The sequence below is a fragment of the Zalophus californianus genome, chromosome 4 (assembly GCF_009762305.2).
Source record: "Zalophus californianus isolate mZalCal1 chromosome 4, mZalCal1.pri.v2, whole genome shotgun sequence".
Lineage (NCBI taxonomy): Eukaryota > Metazoa > Chordata > Mammalia > Carnivora > Otariidae > Zalophus > Zalophus californianus.
The window spans coordinates 57,647,088-57,671,205 of NC_045598.1; the positions used below are offsets into that span (position 1 = coordinate 57,647,088).

General features: G+C 36.2%; 2 protein-coding genes across 3 annotated transcripts in view; one reads left to right on the forward strand and one right to left on the reverse strand.

Annotated features, from left to right (window-relative positions):
* Nucleotides 1–14,850, forward strand: part of LRRC7 (leucine rich repeat containing 7) — a 939,042-nt gene extending 924,192 nt beyond the window's left edge. For both annotated transcript variants that reach the window (XM_027572982.2, XM_027572991.2), the window contains 2 exons: nt 3,060–3,150; nt 5,004–14,850. In XM_027572982.2, coding sequence (XP_027428783.1) covers nt 3,060–3,150; nt 5,004–5,035 — 123 coding nt within the window. In that variant the 3' untranslated portion in view covers nt 5,036–14,850. The remainder of the gene's footprint in view (nt 1–3,059; nt 3,151–5,003) is intronic.
* Nucleotides 14,851–14,961: 111 nt separating this feature from the next.
* LRRC40 (leucine rich repeat containing 40) overlaps nt 14,962–24,118 on the reverse strand; it is a 61,779-nt gene continuing 52,622 nt past the window's right edge. Inside the window, exon 15 of the mRNA XM_027573002.2 lies at nt 14,962–24,020. Coding sequence (XP_027428803.1) covers nt 23,915–24,020 — 106 coding nt within the window. The 3' untranslated portion in view covers nt 14,962–23,914. The remainder of the gene's footprint in view (nt 24,021–24,118) is intronic.

Here is a 24,118-nt window from a genome sequence, read left to right on the forward strand (position 1 = left end):
TGGGTACAGGGGAAACTCTTGTTATTGACCTCGGAGAAAACAGCTTCCCTGAAAACTTTCCCTCTTCCCTTTCCCTCCCGCTGAGCTACCCTAGTACTTTATTTATCTCTTCTGATGTTAATTCAATTCAGCAATTGTTGAGTGCCTACTACAGGTAAGGCAGTCTCTACATTATTTATAATTATGTCCATAGCTAATTTCCCTTTCTGGATGGTCACCTTTTTGAGGGGAGCCTTCCCTGTCTCATCTCTTTCTTGCTCCTATCCCCAGTGCCAGGCACAATGCCTTGGGCACAGTTAATACATAACACACATTTTTGATTGAAAAAATGAAAGAAAAAAATGGTGGAAATGAACACCCTTTTTTGAAGACCTCTTGATTAAAGTATCATTCAAAATTAGCAGCTACGATTAATTGGCCATCTGGGTTCTGTGCCACTTATGCTCTTAAAATTGGTATTATTTTGAGACTAGCAGTTCCTAAAACCAGGAATGGTGAGGTTTAATGGTGGACAATACACCATTCATGACCTCCAAATCCTAGAGCATTCCTTTTCCCTGAAACACTAAGATACTGAAATTTCAAACAATTCCCTGAAAAATCTTGGTGGGTTGTGAGTTCATTGCAATTCTAGGTTTCGAGTCTTCTGATAGAGAAATCTGAGCACTCACAAAGTTATTATTAAGGACATTCAAGAACTCCATTATTAAAGTTAAATTTAGGAGCACCTGGTTGGCTCAGTCGGTAGAGCATGCAACTCTTGATCTCAGGGTTGTGAGTTCCAGCCCCATGCGGGCATCAAGCTTACTTAAAGTGAGTAAATAAATAAATACATAAAGTTAAATTTAATTCACAGTTCAGGTATATCTTTTGGTCAAATTGAAGACATTAGGTAGTTAGTATATTCCTCAAAAATACAGTGGAATAAGCATACATTTCACCGAAGTTTGCTATTTTCCTGATGTCAGATACAGATTGAGAATAAAAAGAAGAATGTACCATATGCTGTGTTCTCTATCCCACATCATCATCTGACCAGAAATAACATCACATGGAACCCATTTGTCTGGTTTTAACTACAACTTAAGCAAGAAATTTGGGCTGTGAAACAAACCCAAAGCTCTACCCAACTACTGTTTCCTGCCACTGAAACAGCCAATGCCAACTTTAATAAACAACTCCATTAATTAAGTGTTATTATATATATTAGAGGAGCTATGTATATATATAGAGAGAGAGGAGAGAGGGTGGGAGAGAGAAGGAGATTCTTCAATTCAAAACAAATTTATACTTCTAGTTATATGGGTTTTCATGGATTCACATTTCTGTGTCCTAGTATTTTCCTCGTTAGATGTACTGTGGTTTAGGAAATGCGATATTTTAGGACCTTCTTTTGTTATCATATCATTAGCCAACCAATTAATGATAAAGTAAAGTGATAAAATATGTGTCAGATGACTTTCACCTAAGTTATAAAGAATATACAGTACTTCAATCTGCTGTTTTAAATTTTAAAAAGCCAAAGGCAGTGAAATATTGAGTGGTTAGTTGAAATATTAATCATATTTTAAGAAAGCATTAGAAAAGTAAAACAACAAAGGCAATGGGTTCCCAAAATTAGTATCAGTCAATTGAAAACTGAAAACGTCAACCAATTAACTGGCTCTATTATCTGTACTTTGCCAAGTAGTCAATTTGGCTGACTCTTCCAAATCAACTGAGTCCCAGATGTGAGGAAAATAGTTACATAATTGTTGGTCATTAAGTTTCCAAGAATTATTCCTACCAAGTCTCAGGAAGGTTGCATTTTATTTAGGCCTTAATGACAGTGAAGTTTTATGGGATCCACTTCTTTATATATTAATAGTAAAAGTCATTCCAATCAAGAGAATCTGTAATTTAATGTGCAAAAAAAGAGCACTCACAACAGAGAAGCGTGTGAAATGTCAAACAATAACCAGTTGAATCCCAAAATTGGAACCTTAGGCTAATTATGTTTAAAATGGATTTTGAATGCATAGACTGATGATTCTTAACTAGAAGATGGCAGACATTTTCACTAATGTCAGTGTGCTTTACCTCTGAGGGGTGGATCTCTTAGGTATATTGGATGCCATTGAGAACCACTGGTATAAATAATGAATATACTTGCATTTAGCAATGGGGGAAGTAAAAATGATCTCTTTAATATAAAAATGTAGGGGCGCCTGGGTGGCTCAGTCGGTTAAGCATCTGCCTTTGGCTCAGGTCATGATCCCAGGGTCCTGGGATCAAGTCCTGCATCAGGCTCCCTGCTCAGCGGGGAGCTTGCTTCTCCCTCTGCTCCTGCCCTTGCTCATGCTTTTTCTCTCTCCCTCTCTCTCTCTCTCTGTCTCCCAAATAAATAAATAAAATCTTCTGCATGGAGCACTGGGTGTTATGAACAAACAATGAATCATGGAACACTGCACCAAAAACTAATGATGTAATATATGGTGATTAACATAACAATAAAAAAATTAAAAAAAAAGAAAAAAAAGGGTGTAAAAAAATAAAAAAATATATCAACTAAGAACTTTTCAGTGAGTCAAAATAAGATCTAATAAGACTATAAGTGTGCAATCATGTGTGTCATGAGTGAAATATTTGACCTTGATGATGGGATTATGCTATCAGTAATTATATAGCAAGAAGGTAATGGTCCTGTGGACACTTCCAAAACATCTCAACTAAGTACCTGCAAAAACAAAACAAATCAAAAGAACAACCACAGAACAACTACCATATTTCAAATGTATCTATCTGTTATTCACCAGGTTATCTCTATGATCAGCACAGTGGCTAGGACAGTCTTAGATAGGAAATACTAGATGCTTGTTAAATATTTGTTGAATTAATAAATTGAATCAAAGCTGGGTGAAATTAATCAGTTGTTTCCATAGTTAGAATTCTATTGTGAATTTTAAAAACTGATAGCTTTTGGTTGCTCAATATTCCCTTGAATCTTACAATTAGAAACAATGGTGAGGTGACAAACAATATCTTGCATTGATTGCCCTGTTTTATTTGTGTGTTTACAGGCAAATGGACATAGTTTTGTACATATGGAACATGAAAAAGCTGTATTACTACTGAAGAGTTTCCAGAACACAGTAGACCTAGTTATTCAACGTGAGCTTACTGTCTAAATATTTTTTATAAATAGTGAAGATACGTCTAGCCAGACCTAATGTTCAAAAATAAATTTATACATAGAAACAAATTTTGCCAATTGCTGGACCAATGGCAAACATTAGTGCCAAATGTATAATACGATGTGTTAGCACTGATCATCCTTAAAAATGTTAACTATATAAATATGATGTTCATGTGGTTATGTATCAGTTTTAATTGTCAGCCTCTGGCTGTGCATTGGTGCAGTTTTGTTTTTGTTTTTGTTTTGTTTTTTTTAATCAAATAAGTTTCTTCTCGAAGTGGATTTCATATAATTTCGGAGCACGGAAGCACATACAAGCTCTTTACAAATTCTGCTCTCCATCAAAAACACTGCCTCAAAGTTGTATATGCCTTTATATAGAAAATACAAATATAAAGAATTGTAATTCCCATAAAATATTTCTAGCACAGGTATATGTTGGCATATATACAAAAAGAATATAGAGAAAAACAATATTTTCATAAACTAAACATCTCGGATTGAGAAAGAAACTATATCTTAAAATAAGACTTTACTATATTGAATCTTTTTCAATAAAAAATTACATGATAATGCCTTATGAAAGTAACTGTACATATGGTATAAAGTGTTTATATTTGGTTCCATATTCATTTGCTAAATTCTCATAACACAGAGTGAAATATTTCATAAATTAGCCATTTATCTCTGGGACCGGAATAAAAATAGGACAAACTAATTTGTTCAATGCCTTTAGCTAATTACAATACACACAGAGTTAAGAAACAGACAAAAGGTCATTATAGATAAATCTTTTCACCACAAATTTAAGCAGTGAATGATGGGTGGCAGGAAAGATATTGCTTCATTTCTTTCAAGTTTATGTTGATTATAAACTGTAGCCCCTGTGATTTCTTTACTTGTAAATGTGGAATTTATTTGTGTGTTGCTTTATCTAATTTGCTACTTTTAAATAATTTAAAATGAGTTTTGGAGATTGATAAAATTTATCATTAAGAAAGACCGTTGTTAGAAAGCTATGGTGGATGATTAAAAAACTTTAGTATTCAAATATGAAACTTCAAATATAATTTCTCAGAGCTGTGGTCTACCTGTATTATTAATTTCAGTGCCTGTTTTGGGGGGCAAAAATAGAGAAAATACTTTTTTTCCAAAAATGTTTCAAAGTATAAAATTCTGGGTTCTGTCTTACTGAGAGAAAGACAAGCATAGTTAATAGAGAATTTGTTATTTTTACATTAGAATTGTTTTCCTCTATAAATGATCAAAATTCATTTTATAATCCTTTAAAAATACTTCTTTTATATATTAGTCATTAATTTGATTAGAATATTAATTTGAAATTCCAGAATAATTTCCCAGAGTTGGTTGTATGCATGCTGTCTCATATTTCCACATAGCTCTTTAAATATATATATATATATATATATATATATAAAATGGATTTAGTTTACATGCTAGTGTTTCAAGTATTCTATTAGGATTTTCACAATAGTATCATATATGGATGTCACCAAAGCTCTGAGGGTAATATTTGTAAGTTAACTGTTTTATGGGGACATTGAAAATACTGTATTTTTGTAGGATCTATTAAAATGAGTGTCACTTATTAGAAGTACAGTGGTATTTTTTGGCGATAGAATTTGTCACTTGAAGGCAAATGATACTTCACTTTATAGATGATGCATTAATTTTGATGTTGCTTTATGTCAGGGTGACATTATACCATGCTTTTATAGGGTTTGACATTTAGCAAATGATTAAATGATTGGCCTATTTAATATGTTTCCCAGAAGTAACTTTTAAATGCATTTTAATATATCGACAGTTTCTGATGAGAAATGTCTTTCAAGAGCCTAATTTTCTTTGTCAAAAACTCACACCAAACCATGGTACCACCATTTCCGGCTGCTATTATAGGATGATCATCATTAATCAAGATGGAGGCCCCCACCAGCCTCACAAGATCACTTAAAGGAAAAACAAACTCCCGGGTGTAGTTTGTTTGGCAGTGAAACATCTCAACTCATCCCATCAGTTTTGTTTAATCTTTTATGGAAGAGGTGGAAGAAGAGCCAGATAGAGGACCGCCCAAGTCTCTTTTCTTATGTCAGGTTTCCACATCAGACCCAGGGCTTCGGGAGATGCTTCTGGGGCACAAAGCTAAAAGGATCATAGTAAACACCTCTTCCACTCCTGATGTGAACAGTGTCCTGGCCCCGGGCTCTCATCCTTCCTGTACTACAGGAAATGAGAAAAGAAAAAGCGTTCCTGACCCACTGGAAAGAAATCGGATGTTTCAAAGCACCTCATTGTCAATTGTACTGCCGTGTTGCCTACTGAGAAAAGGCAGGTAATAATGAAAAGAGGCATTTTTTTTAGACTGATTGAAAAAAATCACTAATTACTTGAGAGGTTAAAAAAAATCTAATTTATTCCATAGGTGATCCAAATGAAAAATACATTAATTTCTGAGTATTGACTTTTGGAGTAACTGGTTTTGCTCCCTGAAATTAGAATCTGGTTTATGTTAACCACCCCTCCCCACAAAAAAAAAAAAAAAAAAAGTTAAAAGTGTGCCTTTTTAAAAAAGAAAATCAACGACAACAAAGGAGTGGAATTCGTGATTCCAATAGACTCGCCTCTTGGTCTTTGATTTTTATTGAGCTCCTCCTACTGAGGAAGTTGCCTCAATCTGGTGGATTAGTAAGACACAATGAAGGGGAATGGGAAAGATCAGGGTGGAAAGAACAAGCACTGAAAAGTATTGGTAGAATTCCTGCAGATTTTGCAAAGCCAAATAGATGTTAATGGACAATTTTTAAAACTATTGACATGGCTTAAAATACATTGTCCACAGAAGTTCTCTTATGATAATTCCCAGTTTCCAGACAATAGAAGTCACCTTAACAAACATAGTAATTTCAAAATATAGGTGTACTTTTGACAAGGAATATTCAAAGTCAGTGTAACATACTTATATTTACATCATGCTAATTTATTGCTCATTGAAACCTATAAAATACATGTGTCCCAGTTAATTAAAACTGTTAGTTGCATAAACATCAAACAATCTGAATTGTTTCTGGGTCTTACATTGGATTATCACTTTCAAGATGAAAAGCAGTTTTAAAGAGAGGATGACAAATCAGCATTAATTTGTTTTTAATCTTGAAGATGACGGCACACATATTACTAATGTAATTGCTTATTTAAAAAGTAGGACTGAGATATCTTTCAGCGGGCGAACTAAAGAGATAGTATACCCAGACAGAGGAAAATGAAGAAATTAGATTTACACATTCAAATATTAAGTGAAAAGTATTTGAATTTGCCAGAATGATTAGATGAAGGGAGCAGGAAAACATTTTATTGTAAATCATCAAATCAAATATCTCCACGAAAATTTAAATATTTAGAAAACATAGTGTGTTTGTCAACTTGTCTTTTCATTGGCTTGTACTACTGTCCTCAGTCATTGTCTGCCCCCTCATTGGCACCCAGGTCAAGAATGTCTATTCTGATGAATCTGCTGTTATCAAGAGGCAACAATACAGTATACCCAGATAAATAGACATGCTGGTACAGGACTACCGCTCTAAGCCTTGGGTAAATTCAGTCAGACAATATGTTTGACTGATTCTTGATATACTGACCAAACAGTGGGTTTATTAAAACACTGGGTCAGTAAAAAGTTATGCAAATAATGAACTCCAGTAAGTTAAGAAGATGGGTCCTTTATCTCGTATCAAGAAAAGCAGGGTCGAGTTCCCAGGAAAGTTCCTCTCACAGAAATGCTAAATCTTTCTGAGGCTCAATAAAATGTTCAAACACTGGGTTGGTGATGTGCCCTGTCTTATGGTTGTAGTGACCTGATCATCTGGGAATAGGGGTCGGGGGGAAATCTCCAGATTTGATATCACCTGCAAGAACTTTTTTCCTTAGCAATACAACTACTTTCCATTAAGAAAAGCATCTTGCCTTGGCCCAGAATATTGCCCCATTGCTCAGTAAGACTGTTGCCCAGGTATACATGATAGCAAGAAAACAGTATGTGGGCTGGGGAAAAACAGACGTGCACTCTAGAAAGCACGTGGGTTACTATTCTAGGAGATCGTGGGTGTCAGTTCTCCTGTGCATCCCTTCAGCTTCATTTGATCTATTCAGAGAATGTCTTTTCTGAACACCCCACTGTACAAAACTCAAAGCAGTTGAAGTCAAGTTGTGTAGCTATATTCTGAACTTTTGGGAGCGCCCCTTAGGGTTCTAATTGTTTGGAGGCCCTTGAATATCTACTGATGGTTCCAACTTCCGGTTTGGGAAGAACTTCCTTAGGTGACCAAGGAACTTGGAGTAGTAGCATTAACCCAGGTGCAAAAGTGGGGCACTTATGTCTCTGACAACAACAAACCAACCTTGTGTGCAAGGGTGAGGGTGGCAATGCCTTAATAGAACCATGGTTCCACTTCTGTTTTTAAAATGTTGAATTTAGCCATATTGACGACTCTCTCTAAGCCTGTTAGCTGACTGTTACCGGGACAGTTTCCAATCTTCCTCACCTTTGACACTAACTACAAGAAAATGGTTTGGAAACACTCTCCGGTGAGGATATAAACTGCACAACTTCTACTTTGGAGAATTCAGAGATTTCTGATGAAAAGTACACTCAACTTTTGATTAAAAAGAACAGATGAAAATCTAGGAATATTGAATTCCCCTGGACTCTTAACTATGTGATTATCATAATCTTCCCTGAGAGCAGTTCTGGGGAAGTAAAGAGAGGAAAACTGAGGGGAGGGAAATAATTCACTGGTTGCAGCCTTAGAAGGTTTAGAAGCATTACTCCGTCTGCTAGCGTTTCCCTAGGTGGATTTTGCTGTAGGGCAGTCAGCTCATACTTTGTAACATCCCACTGAGCATGAAGCAACATAAGAAATGGGTCTGGATGTAAGACAGGCACCAAAGAGAAGGCTATCTCTGCAGCTGTCCTGATTATCTCCCCAGATTATGCTCCAAAACACCTTTTTTTGGTCTAATTTTGTTAATAGCAGCACCTCAAAGAGTAGAAGATTATGAAATCCAGGCAGTGTTTATGTAGAAAGCACTGAAATCCTGTGACTCTTCTTAGTCTGGTGTTGGAACCAGTGTAGGACTGACCCAAAGAAAAAGCCATGAGTCAAACTTTCACAAATATTATTTTCAAACCTAGCATAATTTTCAATGTGTGTGGGAATGAGTGTTGAGAAAAAGTTAAATCATCCCATCTTTCTCTAGTTTGAAAAGTATATATATTTTTTTCTTAAAACGCTCACTGTTACACAATTGTATTATTTGTGCCAGGTGTTTCTTTGTTTCTTTGCTTTTCCATCTTTAAAATAACATGAGTAAGCAGCCTACAGTCAGGTCTCTCTGTACCTGGAGTAAAATATCCTACCACAGAGACTTTTATTTTCATCAGAAAACTCCGTATTTCCTCCACAGGAAAACAATTACTATAGCTGAATCTCAGATGATTAAGGTACGTCGTTCAAAATTCAAAACATTTGGGGGCATTTTATTGAAGAATATAATGAAAACAGTAAGTGCAATGTTTATAAATATAAATATTTGTTGAGCATCAACTATATACCAGGCTCTGCAAGGGATATAACATGGTCTCCTCCGTACAGAGTCTCACAAGCAAGTGGGAAGATGAGAGAGCTTCCAGAGAAAAAGACAGTACAAGGCAATGTGGTGAGTCCCTTTGTCCCTGCCCTCAGCCCACGTATTGCAAAAGGAAGTAGCATCTTTATCTAGACAAATCTCTTCTGGGTCTGAGCGTGGCTTTCCATTGGGAGCTATAGGAGTTCTTCCTACTGGGTCTTATGGCCTTTGGGAAGTCATTATCGATGTTTACCAAGATGTAGGGCAATATTTGATAAGATAGAAGTGGCAAGAGTAGAGACTTCCTGGACAAGATAAGTAGCAACCACAGTCCCTTGAATCTGTGGAAGAGATTTTTGCCAGTTGGTTTGTTTTAAAGAAGAGAGAGAATATAATGAAAAATGGTGCTTCCACCTGGCCTGGCACTGTGTCTATATGCCCCTGACATGTTGGGGGATAGAGATGGAAGGCAGTACTTTAAAAGGCATGGGCTGTTGAACTGAAGAGGTTCTTCTGTGTTGCGTCCCCAAAGGGTTGCTCCTATGACCACTACGGTCTCTTATAAGACTATCGGTCTCTATAGACTATACAGTCTCTTATAGACTATCAGGGAGCATGGGAGTCCTCAAGATCCAGTATTAGAATGAGGCACTCAGAAATGCAATGAGCTGAATATTCATTCAGCCTGCTCCATTTCCTGTTTATTTACTTCACTTCCTTCAGTGAGGTGAAGGACATTTACACTGCATGCTGTTCATCCCATCCCACGTATATACTGTTTGCATGAGGTTGGATCATACATATTTACATATCATAGATACCTCTTTATTCTTCCAAAGAAAGCTTGATTCCTCTGAATCTGGGAATTGCTTATTTTTTCTTCATCCTATTTGTACATAATCGGTGCTTTCGACACCTAGAAATCCTTAACTTTCCCTGAGTTTTTCAACCTCAGCTTTTACCCACACTAGTCCCTCCACTGTAATGTCTTCTTCTCCCCATTCCCTTCCTAAATTATCAAAATTAGATGCAGCCTTCAGAGTCCAGCTCAAGCATCACCACCACCATAAAAGTTTTCCTAATCTTAACTGGAAGAAATTTCTCTTATGATAATACAGTCATATTAATGTTTGGTATTTTTTATAGTACTTATCACATTCCACCTAAGGTCATAGCTATTTGGTAATCTGTGCTTTCTCTCCTCTAAACTGTACACTCCTTGACAGGGTCAGACAATACCTCAAAGAGGCATTCTAGACAGAAGAGCTTCCAGAGGGCACATCTGGTTTTGCTCACCATGTATCATTAGTTCCTGTCGTAGTAGGTGCTCAATAGATGTTTATACAATGATTTAATGGATGACGGGCCTGGCACATGAACACAATAAATATTGACTCAAATGGGAAGTTGGTGTCCAGTTTGCACAATCTTAAACCATAGACTTCTCACTTTCTTGGTTCATTCACCATGCCTGTTTTTTCTTTTCTTTTCTTTTCTTTTTTTTAATTCTCCCTTTTAATCTAATTCTCCTTCTCTCCTCAGTATTTCTTCTAAGACCTTTGAGGTTCCTCTGCTGTGCGTCAGCAGTTGTTTAATTTCTCTTTTATGTTCTAAGGACCTTAACACTATCCAAAAAGTTTAAGAAGTGGCTTTTGTTCATTGAATTGGAATACGTAACATCTATCCTTTTGATTTGTTTGGGTTTTATTTCTCATCTTGGAAGAAGTCATGCATATAGATTTCAGAAATATTTCAGAGAAATGAATGCATGAGTTTGAACATACAGAGCCATGGTTTTGGCCTTAAAGGCATCATAGAGATAATCAAACTCAGTTCCCTCATTTTATCAGAGGCCCAAGGCCTAGAGAGGTGATATGACTCTGTGAATTGAGAAGACAAAAGTGCATAGTTGGATCTAGTTTTAGACCCCTTTTAGGGCTCTTCTTCGTGTATATATTGTGACTTGGTAGATTACTTTGCGCAAGCTATTTTTAAAATTTGGAGGCATGAGGAATGGTTAAGAGAGTTGGGTTGGGAATGGGGTTAGGGAAAGGTAGTTGGGAAGAGGGAGTCCCCACCCTATTTTAGCTCTAAAATTTAATGAAAATTCTGCTTCATGCTGCCTGTTCTAGAATAAAAAAGAGTCTGTCCATAGGCCTTTAGCCATAGCTCAGTTTGACAAGGTTTACACATTGCATTTTGGCATCTTTTCATGGACAGATTCTACCACCTGTATCCCTAAAGTGAACAAGTCATATACTCCAGCCAAATTTATCAAGAAAAGCTGCAGAAGCTATAGTATTAACATGATGACTAGACAGGTCACAGAAAGTCTGGGTTACTTGATAAAACCACATGCCCCCTGCCAAATTTTTATAGAGGTCAGAATCTGGTCTGTTGATATCACAGTAGAGAGAAAGCTATTTATACTGCCATTAGCAATAACTTCATTAGATACTTCCATTATAGGGGCGAAAAGAGTGGAATCTAGGCCCTGAAAAGAAAAACAGTGTCTAAGAGGGGAAAGCCCTGGGTTGGTACGCTCCTAACCACAGTTCCTTTATCACCTCATAGGATCTTGATTTCCTTGCAAGTGAAGCATTTCTTTCTTAGCTTTCTCTCAGAAATATTTCCCATATTTTTCTATTTGAGTTGCAAAGCACATTGACTACAGAATTTAGTGAAATATTGCCAAAGTTAAATCCATTTCTCATCTACTATTTTGCTTATACAAATAATATTAATTACTCCATCTGCCTCTGTCTTTTCATTTCTTTGTATGAGGGGAACTTGCTATCTCCTTACATGAAGAGAACTTGCCAGAAAATCTTTTCAGGATTTTTTAAATTCTAGGAGCCAAAAGTATACATTGAAGGAAACTTTTATCATCATTTTCCTTAAGAGTATGGTCCCTCAACTCTCCAGAGGTCTACACTTTGGTCTTATAGCCCAGTGTTTATATATTTACAGAGGAAGAGAACACCAATGTCTGCTTGAACCAATTGAAGTGAAAAATGAAAAGTAAATTATTAGTTGAAAGAGTAACATTTTAGAGTAGTAAGACTATTTCAGAATAGTAAGAGTACTTTATTTTAAGTAAGAGTGTTTTAGAATAATAAGAGTGAGAGCAGACTTGAGGGCTGGATGAAGGAGAGAAATCTGTAAGTTATTAGAGAAGAACGAAAAAGGGAAAAGAAGGGAGATAGAAGACTGACAGAGAAGAACAGAGAGTAATTGGATGACAGAAATCAGGCTCCGATTCAGACACACCCTCCAATCTGTTGGTGACCACACTCCTTCGGACAGCGCAGAACTCCCTTCCTCTCTCCTGGCTGAAAGAGTGATCTTGCAGCTCTCCTTGGCTACTGGCCTCACTCCTACTCTTCTAGAAGTAGAAAGAATTCAAAATAAAAAATAAGACATATAGTAGCATTATATTTCATTTCATTGCTATTTATTTCCAGAAACTACTTTCATAATGTAGTGGATAATTTTTTAGACGCGCAACTTCACAGTATAAGGAAAATCACCAAAAGTTATCTCACTAAAAAAAAAATAATAACAGGGCAGTTTTCTGAAACAAAGGCTAATATCAAACAAGATAGCCATAGGTAAATTCTGGGGGGAAATGAGGAAAGTTATTGCTCTGTCATAAGATAGAAAAGGACCTTGAGAGGATCTGGTTCATCTGTCTACCTCCTGGAAAGAATTAATGCTATTTTTAATTTCCTTCAGAGAAGAGGCTGCCACTTAACTCAGTAACCCACCCTGATAAAGCAACAAAACATGTGTTTCATCCCAATAAGATCCTCCATTTAAATTGCTGGGCTTAAATCAGATACCTGCTATCCTCATCTAGTTGGAGCCACGTACTTTTTAGGAGCATATCTGCAGTTAGGAAGAGCTGCCACTAGATGGAGCCCTTATATCTATATTTTATATCCCTGTCTTGGCAATTCTCTAGCTTGGACGACCACACACGCTGGACAGTCCATTCTCATACCCGTTGTGCTGATGTAACTGTGAATAAGTAACTGTTAATAAACTGTTGATAAAACTGTTAACACCCATTTCTATACTCTTTTGAGATAATTAATTTGAAATGCTTTAAACAATATAAGAAAACAAATTAAGAGCTTTGAGCTTATTTTAAGTAGTTTCTATAATTTTGGACTAAACCTCTCTGGTTGAATCCCCCAATCATAGGGGGAGAGAAAGAGAGAGAGAAAGAGAGAGAGACTGCTCTCTCTCTAAGCCTTGGTGAATGTGTGATTTAGTTTTCATATTCCCACCTGTTCAGGCTAATTATTATATCTGCCATTTTAATAGTTCTCTAGTTTGCTTGTGATTTCCAAATATTTTGTGCCTATCTGCCATTATTTTAACTAAGCTTCCTTCAGATATGCTAATTCCAAATATGTAGAAAGATATTTGCTACACATTATTTACAATACATATTTTTATGTATGACCTCTCTAAAATTTAAACATTGGGATTTAAATGTGCCTAGCACAGGCTTCCTTACATAATTCTACTAGTCCAGTCTGAATATGTGTGTATGTGTGTGTGGCTTTATTTCCAGCTGACATCTGACAATGATAGGCATCTAATATCGACTCCTAATTTTTCATTTTAACTATGTAATTAGCACAATATATTTTACCTAATTATAAACTACATAAGGAATGTATTTCAAAAGATACCTCATAAAGTGATAATCAGATTCAAAGGGTAGTATAAAACCTTCCCCTCCCCCCTTCTTCCAGGCAGAATGTCTGGGTACTGAAGGTAGAGAGCCTCTGGCAGTTTGGGTGACATGTGTCCTCAAGCTATTTTGGTTCTTAGGTATTTGGGACTGCATGGCCTCTGATGGTTGGATCATAGTTTTAAAAGCCGAATGTTACTATTTACCTCTTCTAAGCTAATTATACCCTCACCCTCACAGCTTAGCCAGCACCCTTGTTTGGGACTCTCCTTTGTTAATTCCATCAAAGCCCTACTTATTTGTGGGTTCATGGTGTTTCTCTTCCAACCATTTAATCTTTCCTTCTTCCAACTGTAAGCAAAAATAGAAGGAAAACATGTTCTTTCCTGAAGTCTATGTGAAACTACTTAAATCCTCTGGTGTTTTCCTGCAAAGGAAACCATTTCCTTCTGGCCCCACGATCAGGAACCACGAATATAGTGTGCTGTTTTTTAGGAAATTCATTTAACCTTCTTTGGGGATTGGCCTTTGAACATAATTCTTCAGCCATACTTGTGGTGTCATTCAACTAGCAATAAGTATTTTGCACTTGATAGAATCACACAGTCTTGTTATGATCAAGACAGATTTCTCTAGCAGGTCATCCCTATGATATATATGTTCTTTATAAAAACATGAAAGTTTCTGGCAAACATTACAAATATAGGTTTGTGACCATTTCCCAGAGAAATTCAAACTTGGGACTCTGTCTCTCAAACACATACACACACACACAAGCACGTCAGTCACCTTTTTTTTAAGGTTTTCACGTATTTCTGAAAAATGATAGTTACTATCCCTGTGACCTAGGGACCTAGATCATAAACTACTCGAAGTTAAAATACTATACGTTCTTCTTTTCTTTTTTAAACTTTCCATAAAAACCTCCAGCATGTTCACCTACACCCCCACGATAAGATACCCATATTTAGAGGACTCATCCAGGCCTGTGCAAGGCTGGAATAGATCTAGCTTACAGAGCTGTTTAAGCACTCTCTCCTAGGCCTCCCTTGGGAGCATCCTGAGATCTGCTCTCTAGCCAATCTGTGTGCTCATCCTTTTTAAAAAGTTATCAGTAATTAAAACAATTTGTCTTGCTGTACCATTCAATTTAATAAAAAAGTATTAATGAGCAAACGAGTTTGAGAACAGTGGGAGCTATAAATAAGCCATGGTCCCCCCTCTCAAGAAACATAGTGTAGTGAGGAGACAGACACAGAAAGTCTAAAAAATGCTGTTTCCTTTCAGCTTTATTATTTTTTTTAAAGATTTATTTATTTATTTTAGAGAGAGAAAGAGAAAGAAAGTGGGCTGGGGATGGGGGAGGGGCAGAGGGGGAGGGAGAGAGAGAATCTCAAGCAGACTCCCCACTGAGCTCAGAGTCTGATGTGGGGCTAGATCCCAGGACCCTGAGACCATGACCTGAGCCGAAATCAAGAGTTGGATGCTTAACCAATTGAGCCACCCAAGCACCCCTCAAGCTTTATTGTTTTTATAATGTGGGTGAGGAAAAGTTTTCTATTCCCTTAGGAAGGCAGGCTCCTGTCCCTCATATATGTTCTTTTCCAAAAAGGACAATGTCTCAGGTGACAATGGGAATAGAAATAATTGTAGTCCTCATCTGGACTGTGCCATATCAGGGAGGAACAGTCACTAGGCTAGCTGAGTTCTGACTTTCCACTTTCACCTGGCTTTGTCCTTCCAAGGGACTTTCCCTTATACGGGCCAAAGTCAGAGGGGCTGAAGGGCAGTTCCTCCTTCCTGGCAGGAGAGCACTGGAGCTTAGTGACAAAGCCCTATTGTGCTTGAAGAGATCAATCTGATGAGAGGAGAGAATACAACAGTGAACCTTTGGTGTCTCTTGAAACTTTGCTTTAAAATAATTCATTTGTATTTTAAATGCAAGAAAAATGCACATAATTCTGGTGGACTTGCATATTCTAAATACGTATGCACTTACAGACAAGGAAAAGATCACACTTTTACTGTTAGCAAACACCCCACTATTAGAGGGATGCTTTGTGTTTATGAACAGAACAGGACCCATTAGAGTTCAGTAAGAAAAGCAATTTGAACAGCACCTATAATAAAATTTTGTAGGAAGTGAAACACCAAAGAGTGCCTGGAAGTATGCTGATACAGACTGAGTCTCATGCAAGCTGTCCAGAGAGATAGCTGAGGTGTCCAGGGGGCCTATCCCCAGATCCTTCTCTAAGGTCCTTCAGTGTCTGCAATTCCACAGGGCAACACCTCTAAGCACTAGGAAGCAGAAGTCATCTAAATTCCCGTAAATTATTCTGAGGGAAAAATCTCGTCAGGGATGACACTTGTAAGAGAAATAGCAGATACGGTTTTACATTGAACAAAATCCCAGCTTTTTGTTTGTTCTTTGAGGTTAAAATTAAGTCTGTTTTTGTTGTTGTTGTTGTTGTTGTTGTTGTTTTAACTCAGGTTAGAATTAGACTAGAGGTGAAACAGCAACTATATAATAAAGGTGGGTTCCAAAAGTATATGAGTTCAACCATGGTCTGGAAAATTAGCTGCCATCTGGAGATGAAGTGGTGGTTTTTCCCTTGGAGTTACTTAGTGTCTCTGTGCATCAAATTAGAAAATGTAAGTTTATTAAAACAATTTGCAATGGATTGTGAAGCATGCTTACAGTTGAAAATGAGATTGTGCTTCTTCAATACTTAACCAGTGGGCTCCTGACCCTCAAGTACCACTTTGGGCATACTGCTAGACATGAAGTTTGAAAACTCTTGCTAAAAGCCCAGTATCTACATATATTCCGTGGCCAACATGAAAAAGCCATCTTTTTTTTTTTTTTTTTTGCACTATTACACGGAACAGTTTATTTAACAGCTTTGGGGTGTGATGCCCTTGTTTTTTTAGTTTTTTGTTTTTAATAAAAATTGTATATACTTAAGGTGTTCAACATGAGGATTCAGTATACAAATACATTAGTGAAATTATTACTACAGTCAAGTTAATTAACTCATCCCCTCACATAGTTACCTTTTGTGTGAATGTGTGTGCATGTGTGGTGAAATCTACCTGAAATCTACCCTTTTAGTGAAATCTCCAGGATTTAATACAATTGTATTAACTACAATCAACATGCTGAACTCTAGACTTATCACATTCCTATTATGCAGATATCATCATTCCACTCATAAGTCAGCTTTTGTATTTCCAAATTCTTGTGAGAGTTGAAAGCAATAAATGTCCTAATAGCGCCAAGATTGGTTCTTTTGTGAACTATATGCTGAACTATCTGCTAAACTAGAGAAAACTCTGTGAAAGTTATGTCTCTAACTCCTTAGTGTACATGATATAGCAGGGAAATCACACAAACGCAAAGAAAACTGAGAGGAGAAACCAAACTGGCTAAGAAAATTGAAGCAATCAAATTTAAATAATTCTCAATACATCATGACATGTGTTAGAACAGTTCTAAGTTCTTGTCTGAAGAATAAATGGATGTAGTAAAACTATTAAGCAAAATTGTGTCAGGGGGCCTCCCAGTCTGGAGGAACTCAAGTTTGTCCAGGTTATACCCGTGAGACCAGTACAAAGTCATGAAAAAGCTAATCATTCTTTAGTTTAATCCACACCAATCAGTCTTCCTCCAGGCATCTGCTACCTGATTTTAGAGACCATATCAGAAATAAAAAGAAGCAGTGTCTCATTTATCATATGTCAAATTCAAAGGCATACATAGCTGCTTGTGAAGACCCTACTATGCTTTATTCACCTCAGAAAGAGATGTGCTTACCTGTCCCTAGTATAAAGCAGTCTTTCATGTGGCTTTAAAGATTAGTCCTGGGTCAGGTTATTATAATGCTTCCTCCCTGCAAGTCAACCATACAAGTCTCAAATCCTGAAATTCACTGGAATATTCATCAAAGAGATTATTTTAGCATAAGCAAGACCACTGTACTCAAATCTCTGTTTATCAAGTTTGCCTCCAAACTCTGCAAAGTGGAGGAAACTTTTATTGGATTTCAGAATTCTCCAAGCATTCTTGGGAAAACAGAAATTAACGGGCTTTGGCATTTCAAGAACCCATTGGGATTATCAAAGGCTTCAGTAGGAAACTCAAAACAAATAGAACAGCAAATCATCAGTGAGAAAGCAATAAACATGGCTAGTGAAATCTATGTCCAGTGTACTTAGCACTGAAGGAAGAGCTTATTTTTACCCAGACCACTTGCGGTTAGATGTACCCTAAAGACAGATATCCAATAATGGTTTGTCTCCTACTTCCTGGCTGGTGTTGTTTCTAGGTTGTGTGTGTGTGTTGGGAGGGTGGGTCGGGGAAGGGTGTGACTGCTACTTGAAAACTAGCTCTCCAGGAAGGATCAAATCATCTACAGTGTGACTTTCCCTCCTCTCAGGACAATTGCATTTAAATATAGGCCAAAGGCTTAAGTCACAGGAATAAGGCTTAATCACAGGATTTCAGAAAATAGCCTTTTGGGAAGCTTGAGGACGGGATGGTGCAGTTGCCCTAGAGCCTCTGAAAGTACGATGTGTCGGTCTGCCTTTCTCAGATTAGGCTGAATTTTCAAGTCCTTGCTGAAACTTCCAAGTCTTTGTTACAGATTGCCTCGGAATCCTAGTCTGGTTTAATCAGTTTATGATCAACTCCAGAATGACAGAGGAGTATACACAGAGAGGACTTGTATCAGGGGAAGTGAAATAATTACTTCCTTAATGAAAAGCGAATTTAAATTCTAGGTTACTTATAGTAGCTGCTTGTTGGGAGAGGGGAACCACAAATTTAAAGTTGTGGTGATTTTTTTTTTTTTAAATGTTCGGGAAAACGTGTCAAGCAATAATATATTAGGTGTGCAATACTTTTGTCAGGTAGAATGTCCTGGCTTTGGAAGGGTGACAAGAGGATTGTTACAGCAGTCTGCCTTTCAAAGGGCAGCTTTGATCATATGGTTAACTCGACATTTGGGCTGAGGAATTTAACCTCACCAGGGATGGGACTGGATTTTGCCACGCTCCCCTTACCCAAACTACAACATGCTTACTGCTTTCTCCCCACATTCCCCACATCTCAGCCTCCAGGACCAGCTACCAACAAGTCATTTTGTCCATTTTCATTGGTCTGACCACACAAGCAACATCCTGTTTCTTTAAATCTCTGATGCTCAAATTTCCATTGTAGAAACCAACTCCCTGTCAATTTTCTCTACGTTTAATCCTCAGCTTCTTGTCATATTTTCATTTTTCTGCATTGGTTCCCATGGTAACAAGTCTATTGGCAGAGAAAGTGTGACTCTGCTTTTAGCCCTCTGCACAATACAAAATCCTTCTAGTGATTCTCAGGCAAGTGTCATATAAAAAGGCAGGGAGAGACTACAGTTCCCTAGGCTAATGCCTCTAATCCTCTACCCCACCACCTGTTCTTTCCCACCCTATTCCCCAACCAGGCCCACTGCCCAGAATCCCTTCATCTTTTGATCCAAGTATTCGAAGTGCCCTCCTATCCAACTACAGATGCCAGGACTGAACCTTTTTTGTTCAGACGGCTTCCTCTTCTGTGAGTGACTTACCGGACAGAAATGTGTTAACTAATGGCAATGGACATTTGGAGGCAACATGGGAGAAGCAACTTGCACTCATTTTTCTATAAAATATCCTCAATATACATCTGAGATGTATACAGCCCAGGGAATAAGTAGGTCCTGAATGAGCTCCTGAGGAAGAGGAAGAGTTAACAAAGATGTAGAGAAGCAAAAAACCTTGTAACTGGTGGCCAAATGTGAGCAAGGGAGCTACAGTTGGGACAATTCAGGGTTCAAGTAAGTAAAAGGTAAGAAACCTACCAAAAGCTAAGGAAATGGAGCATAGAGAAAAAAGGAGTTTTTGAGTCAACGGCAGAATGGGAGCCTGCATAGGAGAGAATAGCTTTCTGCAAACTTTGGCCCAACTCCATCTACAAAACATTTTTCCAAGTAATCTTTCCCTTAATAACAGATTGTATGTTTTATTTTGAATTCTAGAATTCCACTGTGGCTTGGCAGTAAGTTATATGCCTAGCAACCCCAAATCTCCTATGTCCTCAGTACTCACAAAAAAATCAGGAACTGTTCATCAGAAATTATACAGTCCCCATGCTGAATGTGCTTTTTATTTAGGTTTTTTGAAAAGTTAATGAATTCAGGGGAATGAAAATAGATGTTGGAAATAGAAATGTGGGTATCTCTAGTTAAGAAAATTATCAAATGTAAATGATTCCTTTCTTCGTTGGGTTTTATAAAAATATGTGATACTTAAGCACACTGAAGTTTTAAAGTCGGCTGATTATATTGTACAAAGGTATTTTTGGCCCTTTAAAAATTATTTTCCTACATTAAGAAAAGTTTTCTTATATTCAAAACTTTATTGTGACTCAGGTTTTGTGTCTCTGTATAGACACACATATATAGGTGTTTTTCTTTGCACACTTGTTTTACACAGGTAAAATAATGAGATTAAATAATGCCCAGGTATGCAGGTCAACTGACTTCTATGGTAGCTAGATTAAGGAAAGCATCTGATGAATGGACAAAAGAAATCACATGATATTTCTTTGTATCTTTCCATCTCTCTTCCCCTTCCCAGCACTCTACTAAAGAACGTCAGGAAATCTTATGTAATTTTTTGGAAAGTCCACAGGAAACCAAGTTGCAAGTCTCAGGCAGAACATGAAGCAGTTCCCATATTTGTTAGAATGGTGATTTATTTTCAGAATGTAATGCCAAAATAAATTTTATATTCAATACTTATAGAGTCTTTCCACTCAGAGGACTCTTATTGGTCTTGAATGTGGAAAAGGCATCTGTTCAGGGCAGCGAGTAATGTTGTATGTTAAGTTTTACGCTAGAAAATTTGGTTTTAGCTTTGATGACACCCAGTGTCAATGGAATGCAATAAATGTTTTATACTGCTTTCTGATGTTTAGGTATTTCCCTTTAACATCCTCAACTGCATTTGTCTCCTTGAAAACGCAAGCCTTACTGTTCTCTGGAATGGAGAAAAAGATAATTGATAGGCAGATAAGCTGGATATTTTTGTCTCAAAGCCAGTCAAGTTTCTTTTTGGACTCAGTGTGTAAAAGGGACTAAAGGAAGCTTAAGGACAATGGCATTGTCTTCATATAAAGGAGCAAATTTTTCCTGGTTAAAAATCAGAGGTGAATCTACTAAATTGTTTGTAAATTTCAAAGACTATCTCAAATAACCTTGGAAAAGTAAGGTTTTAAGTGCTGTAGTTTCATTTTTCCCACTTTATAACCACCCAAGGGCACCCCCCTACCCAGCTGTATATAAGTAAACTATAATATGAACTATGGTCTCTTTCTACTCAGAGAAGAAATATTAACAGCAGCGATTCTAAATAGACAGTGATAAATTTTTAATTGGTCTGTAAAGAATTATAAGTAAAAGGATATTAGATACTAGGTTTTTAGAATTTTAAGTATCCATGAGAATTATTCTTTCATTCCTAAAGTGCTTGACAATTGATTACTTTGGATCTTAGTTATTGGGGGTGGGGACACAACACAATCTTTTTATTACTGTGTAAAGAAGTTCTAATTCCACCTATTTATATTAAATATTTTTCATATGCTAAACATATGTGCACACAAATTATCCATTTTTCCTTTGAGATCATATAATTCAGTTAGTGAAATATTTCACTCTTCTTTAAGAAAAATTCCTATGCAGTGATGCAACACTGACTGGGCCACTATTTTAATAAGATGAAGACAGTCTCTAGACTCATTCTTTTTCAACATCTGACTTCACTACCATATGTGCAGCACAACAGTGACATCTTAAGGCCAAGTAACTAGAACTCATTTAGCCAGAGAAAGAATTTGAATTGGATCTGTTCTCAAAGAAATTTCATCCTGTTATCAAGTAGTTTTCAAGTTCCGTTTGCAACTGGTAGATCTTTCTAAATGCTACTTTATGACTTCTTTTGCAGTCTTTGTGAACATTTTTATGTGCACTGGTAAACACTAACATTTTACAAAGACATATTGTATATTAATGCATGCATTTCATTGCATAGTTTATTGACACTCCCCTTGTAAAGCTTTTATGGAAGAAACAACAAGCCACAGCAGTATAGCAAAAGAGGCTTAATCTTTATAAATTGGGGCCTTTTCTGTCTCTTTGCTAGCCTAGGTGGCTGTATACAAATTCGGGTGGGAGGGGGCAAGAAACACCTCTTAACATTTAAGGTTTTCTACATCGATGAACTCTAGTCAATTCAAAATAAATTGCTTACTTTAGTAAAAAATTTTACCATTTTATAAAAAAAAAGTTAAATCATGACATGTTTAATTGAAATGGCTGTATTGTAATTAATATTTTGAGATAATTGTGATTTTGAGCTTCAATTATATATAAAGTTGTCATTTTTGTATGTGCTAAAAATATGTATCACAATTAACAGTACTTTTTAGTTGAACTACATATTGATGTAAATAAAAACTGAATGAAGACATATTTACTACTTTATTAACATAGATTGTGAATGTACTTAATGGTTTTTTTGCAGTATGAGACCATAATGACTTTGAAAGCTGCTTCATTTTATGTGCAAAGGAGTCCTATGAATCTATATTTTAAACTTACTGAATCAGTGAAATTAATTACTTTGTCAGTTAATTTGCAAATGCAAGCTGTACTCTCCAGTTTATTTTATGTATTGACACTAATTGGTAAAGGTGTACAATGTGATTAGAATGCATTCTGAAGATGCTTTCTGTACAGATACAAAATACAGGGACTAAAATAATGCTGTGCAGTGTATAGCAGAGCCATTTTTCGGCTTTGGTGTACTCAATTTTTTCAGTATTTAAAAACGTGTTTTGAATAACATAAAAGTCTCTTTATTGTATAAATAATAAAATGTCACATTATTGTAAAGTGTCTTTTGTCTAATATCGAAGCAGATTTCTTAGCCACAGAGTTGTAGTATGAAAAGGGCATGTTTTTTTAAGCCAAAAACAACTATTATAATCCATATTTGAAAATGTAACTTTTATTATGAACATGTAGTATTTATCTTTATTAGCAATGAGTTTTTTCATAATATGAGCATGCCTCAATCACCCAAAAGCTAGCTAGCTACCTACCTGCCTATCTATATAAGTTAATATACATTCTGTTGATTGGCTACTTAAGAGAATCAAATGGTAAGTTTTATTATGACTGATCAGCCTACCTCTGATATTTTTGGTACAAATAAAAATATTTCTACTTTATTTTTACTAAATCAAGTTAACCTGTAACAAATTCCCTTTTAGAAAATTTCCACATGACTACAAGTTTAGTCTTATGAAGATCAGAAATAAATTTGAGAAGTAAGGCCCTGGAAATAAAAAAAATAAATGCACAAGGTTGGATTAGAACACACCAACAGAGTAGATAATGTATACAAATATCTGCTTAGTAAATTACTTCAGAAATTTCGAAGACTTTATGTGGTATATGTTATTAGTTATTTTCTGTTGCTGACATCTATAGAATTAAAATAAGCTCTTCAATACTTTTTAAAGAAGAACAAAAAGTATTTGTAAACACACTGAGGGAAAAATATGCAGATCGAATCCCTTCAAATTTCTTGAATCTAGAAGTACTAGGTTACTGTATGGAAACTTAATAGTAAGAAATCATTTTAAAAAAACTTGTCAAGTTTTAAATTCAAAATTGTGAGAGCAACTTAAACAACGCTTTTACTGTTTTCTCTGCCAATAACTACATCTCGTGTAACATTCCTGTTACATTAGATATTATGACAAAATGGTTTCATAAAATGTAGGGAAAAGGCTAGACAAGAAACATTTCAACTAGATTAAAACAAAAGCAAGACAGTGAATGTTAATTTAAAACTTATACCAAGACCAACCACATCACAAAAGTCTTATCACGGGTAAGGAAAAGCCTTATTTTTTTAAATGCCAAAGAACAGTTTTGAATAAAATTCAATTCAATTTTATATCTAACAAAAAAGGTAGAAATTAGATGGTCATATTCAAATCAACTAGTCACATTAAATGTAACATGAACAGAAATGTTGGGGAAAATCCCACTTCTACAAAAATGCTTTCTCATTATAAAAATATCAAACTAACTTAAATAAAAAATCACCTTTGAAGAAATTGTTTACTATCTTATAAGGAATGAAAGTAGGATAAATCTTATGCAAAACATTCAGAATAAATGCATGAACACTGTATGTGGTTATCACCATTACAAATGAACAATACCTTAGAAAAACGTTACTTATCAATGTAAGAAGTCTAAGAATTAACATGACCAAGATTATAAAACAACTCCAATTTAAGTAGGAATCCGGTCTCTCAAATATTCCAGAACAGCAGCTGTTCCTTTCATTAATATGGCTGCTCGAGGAACACGGAATGGATTTCCATCTAGTAGTAGTGTTCTAAATAAAAGAGAGAATTAAGAATTTTAACATTTTCCATTAGGGAGGCTTTTCTTCTAATTTCAATTGCAATTTTATAAATCAATTTGTATATTTTT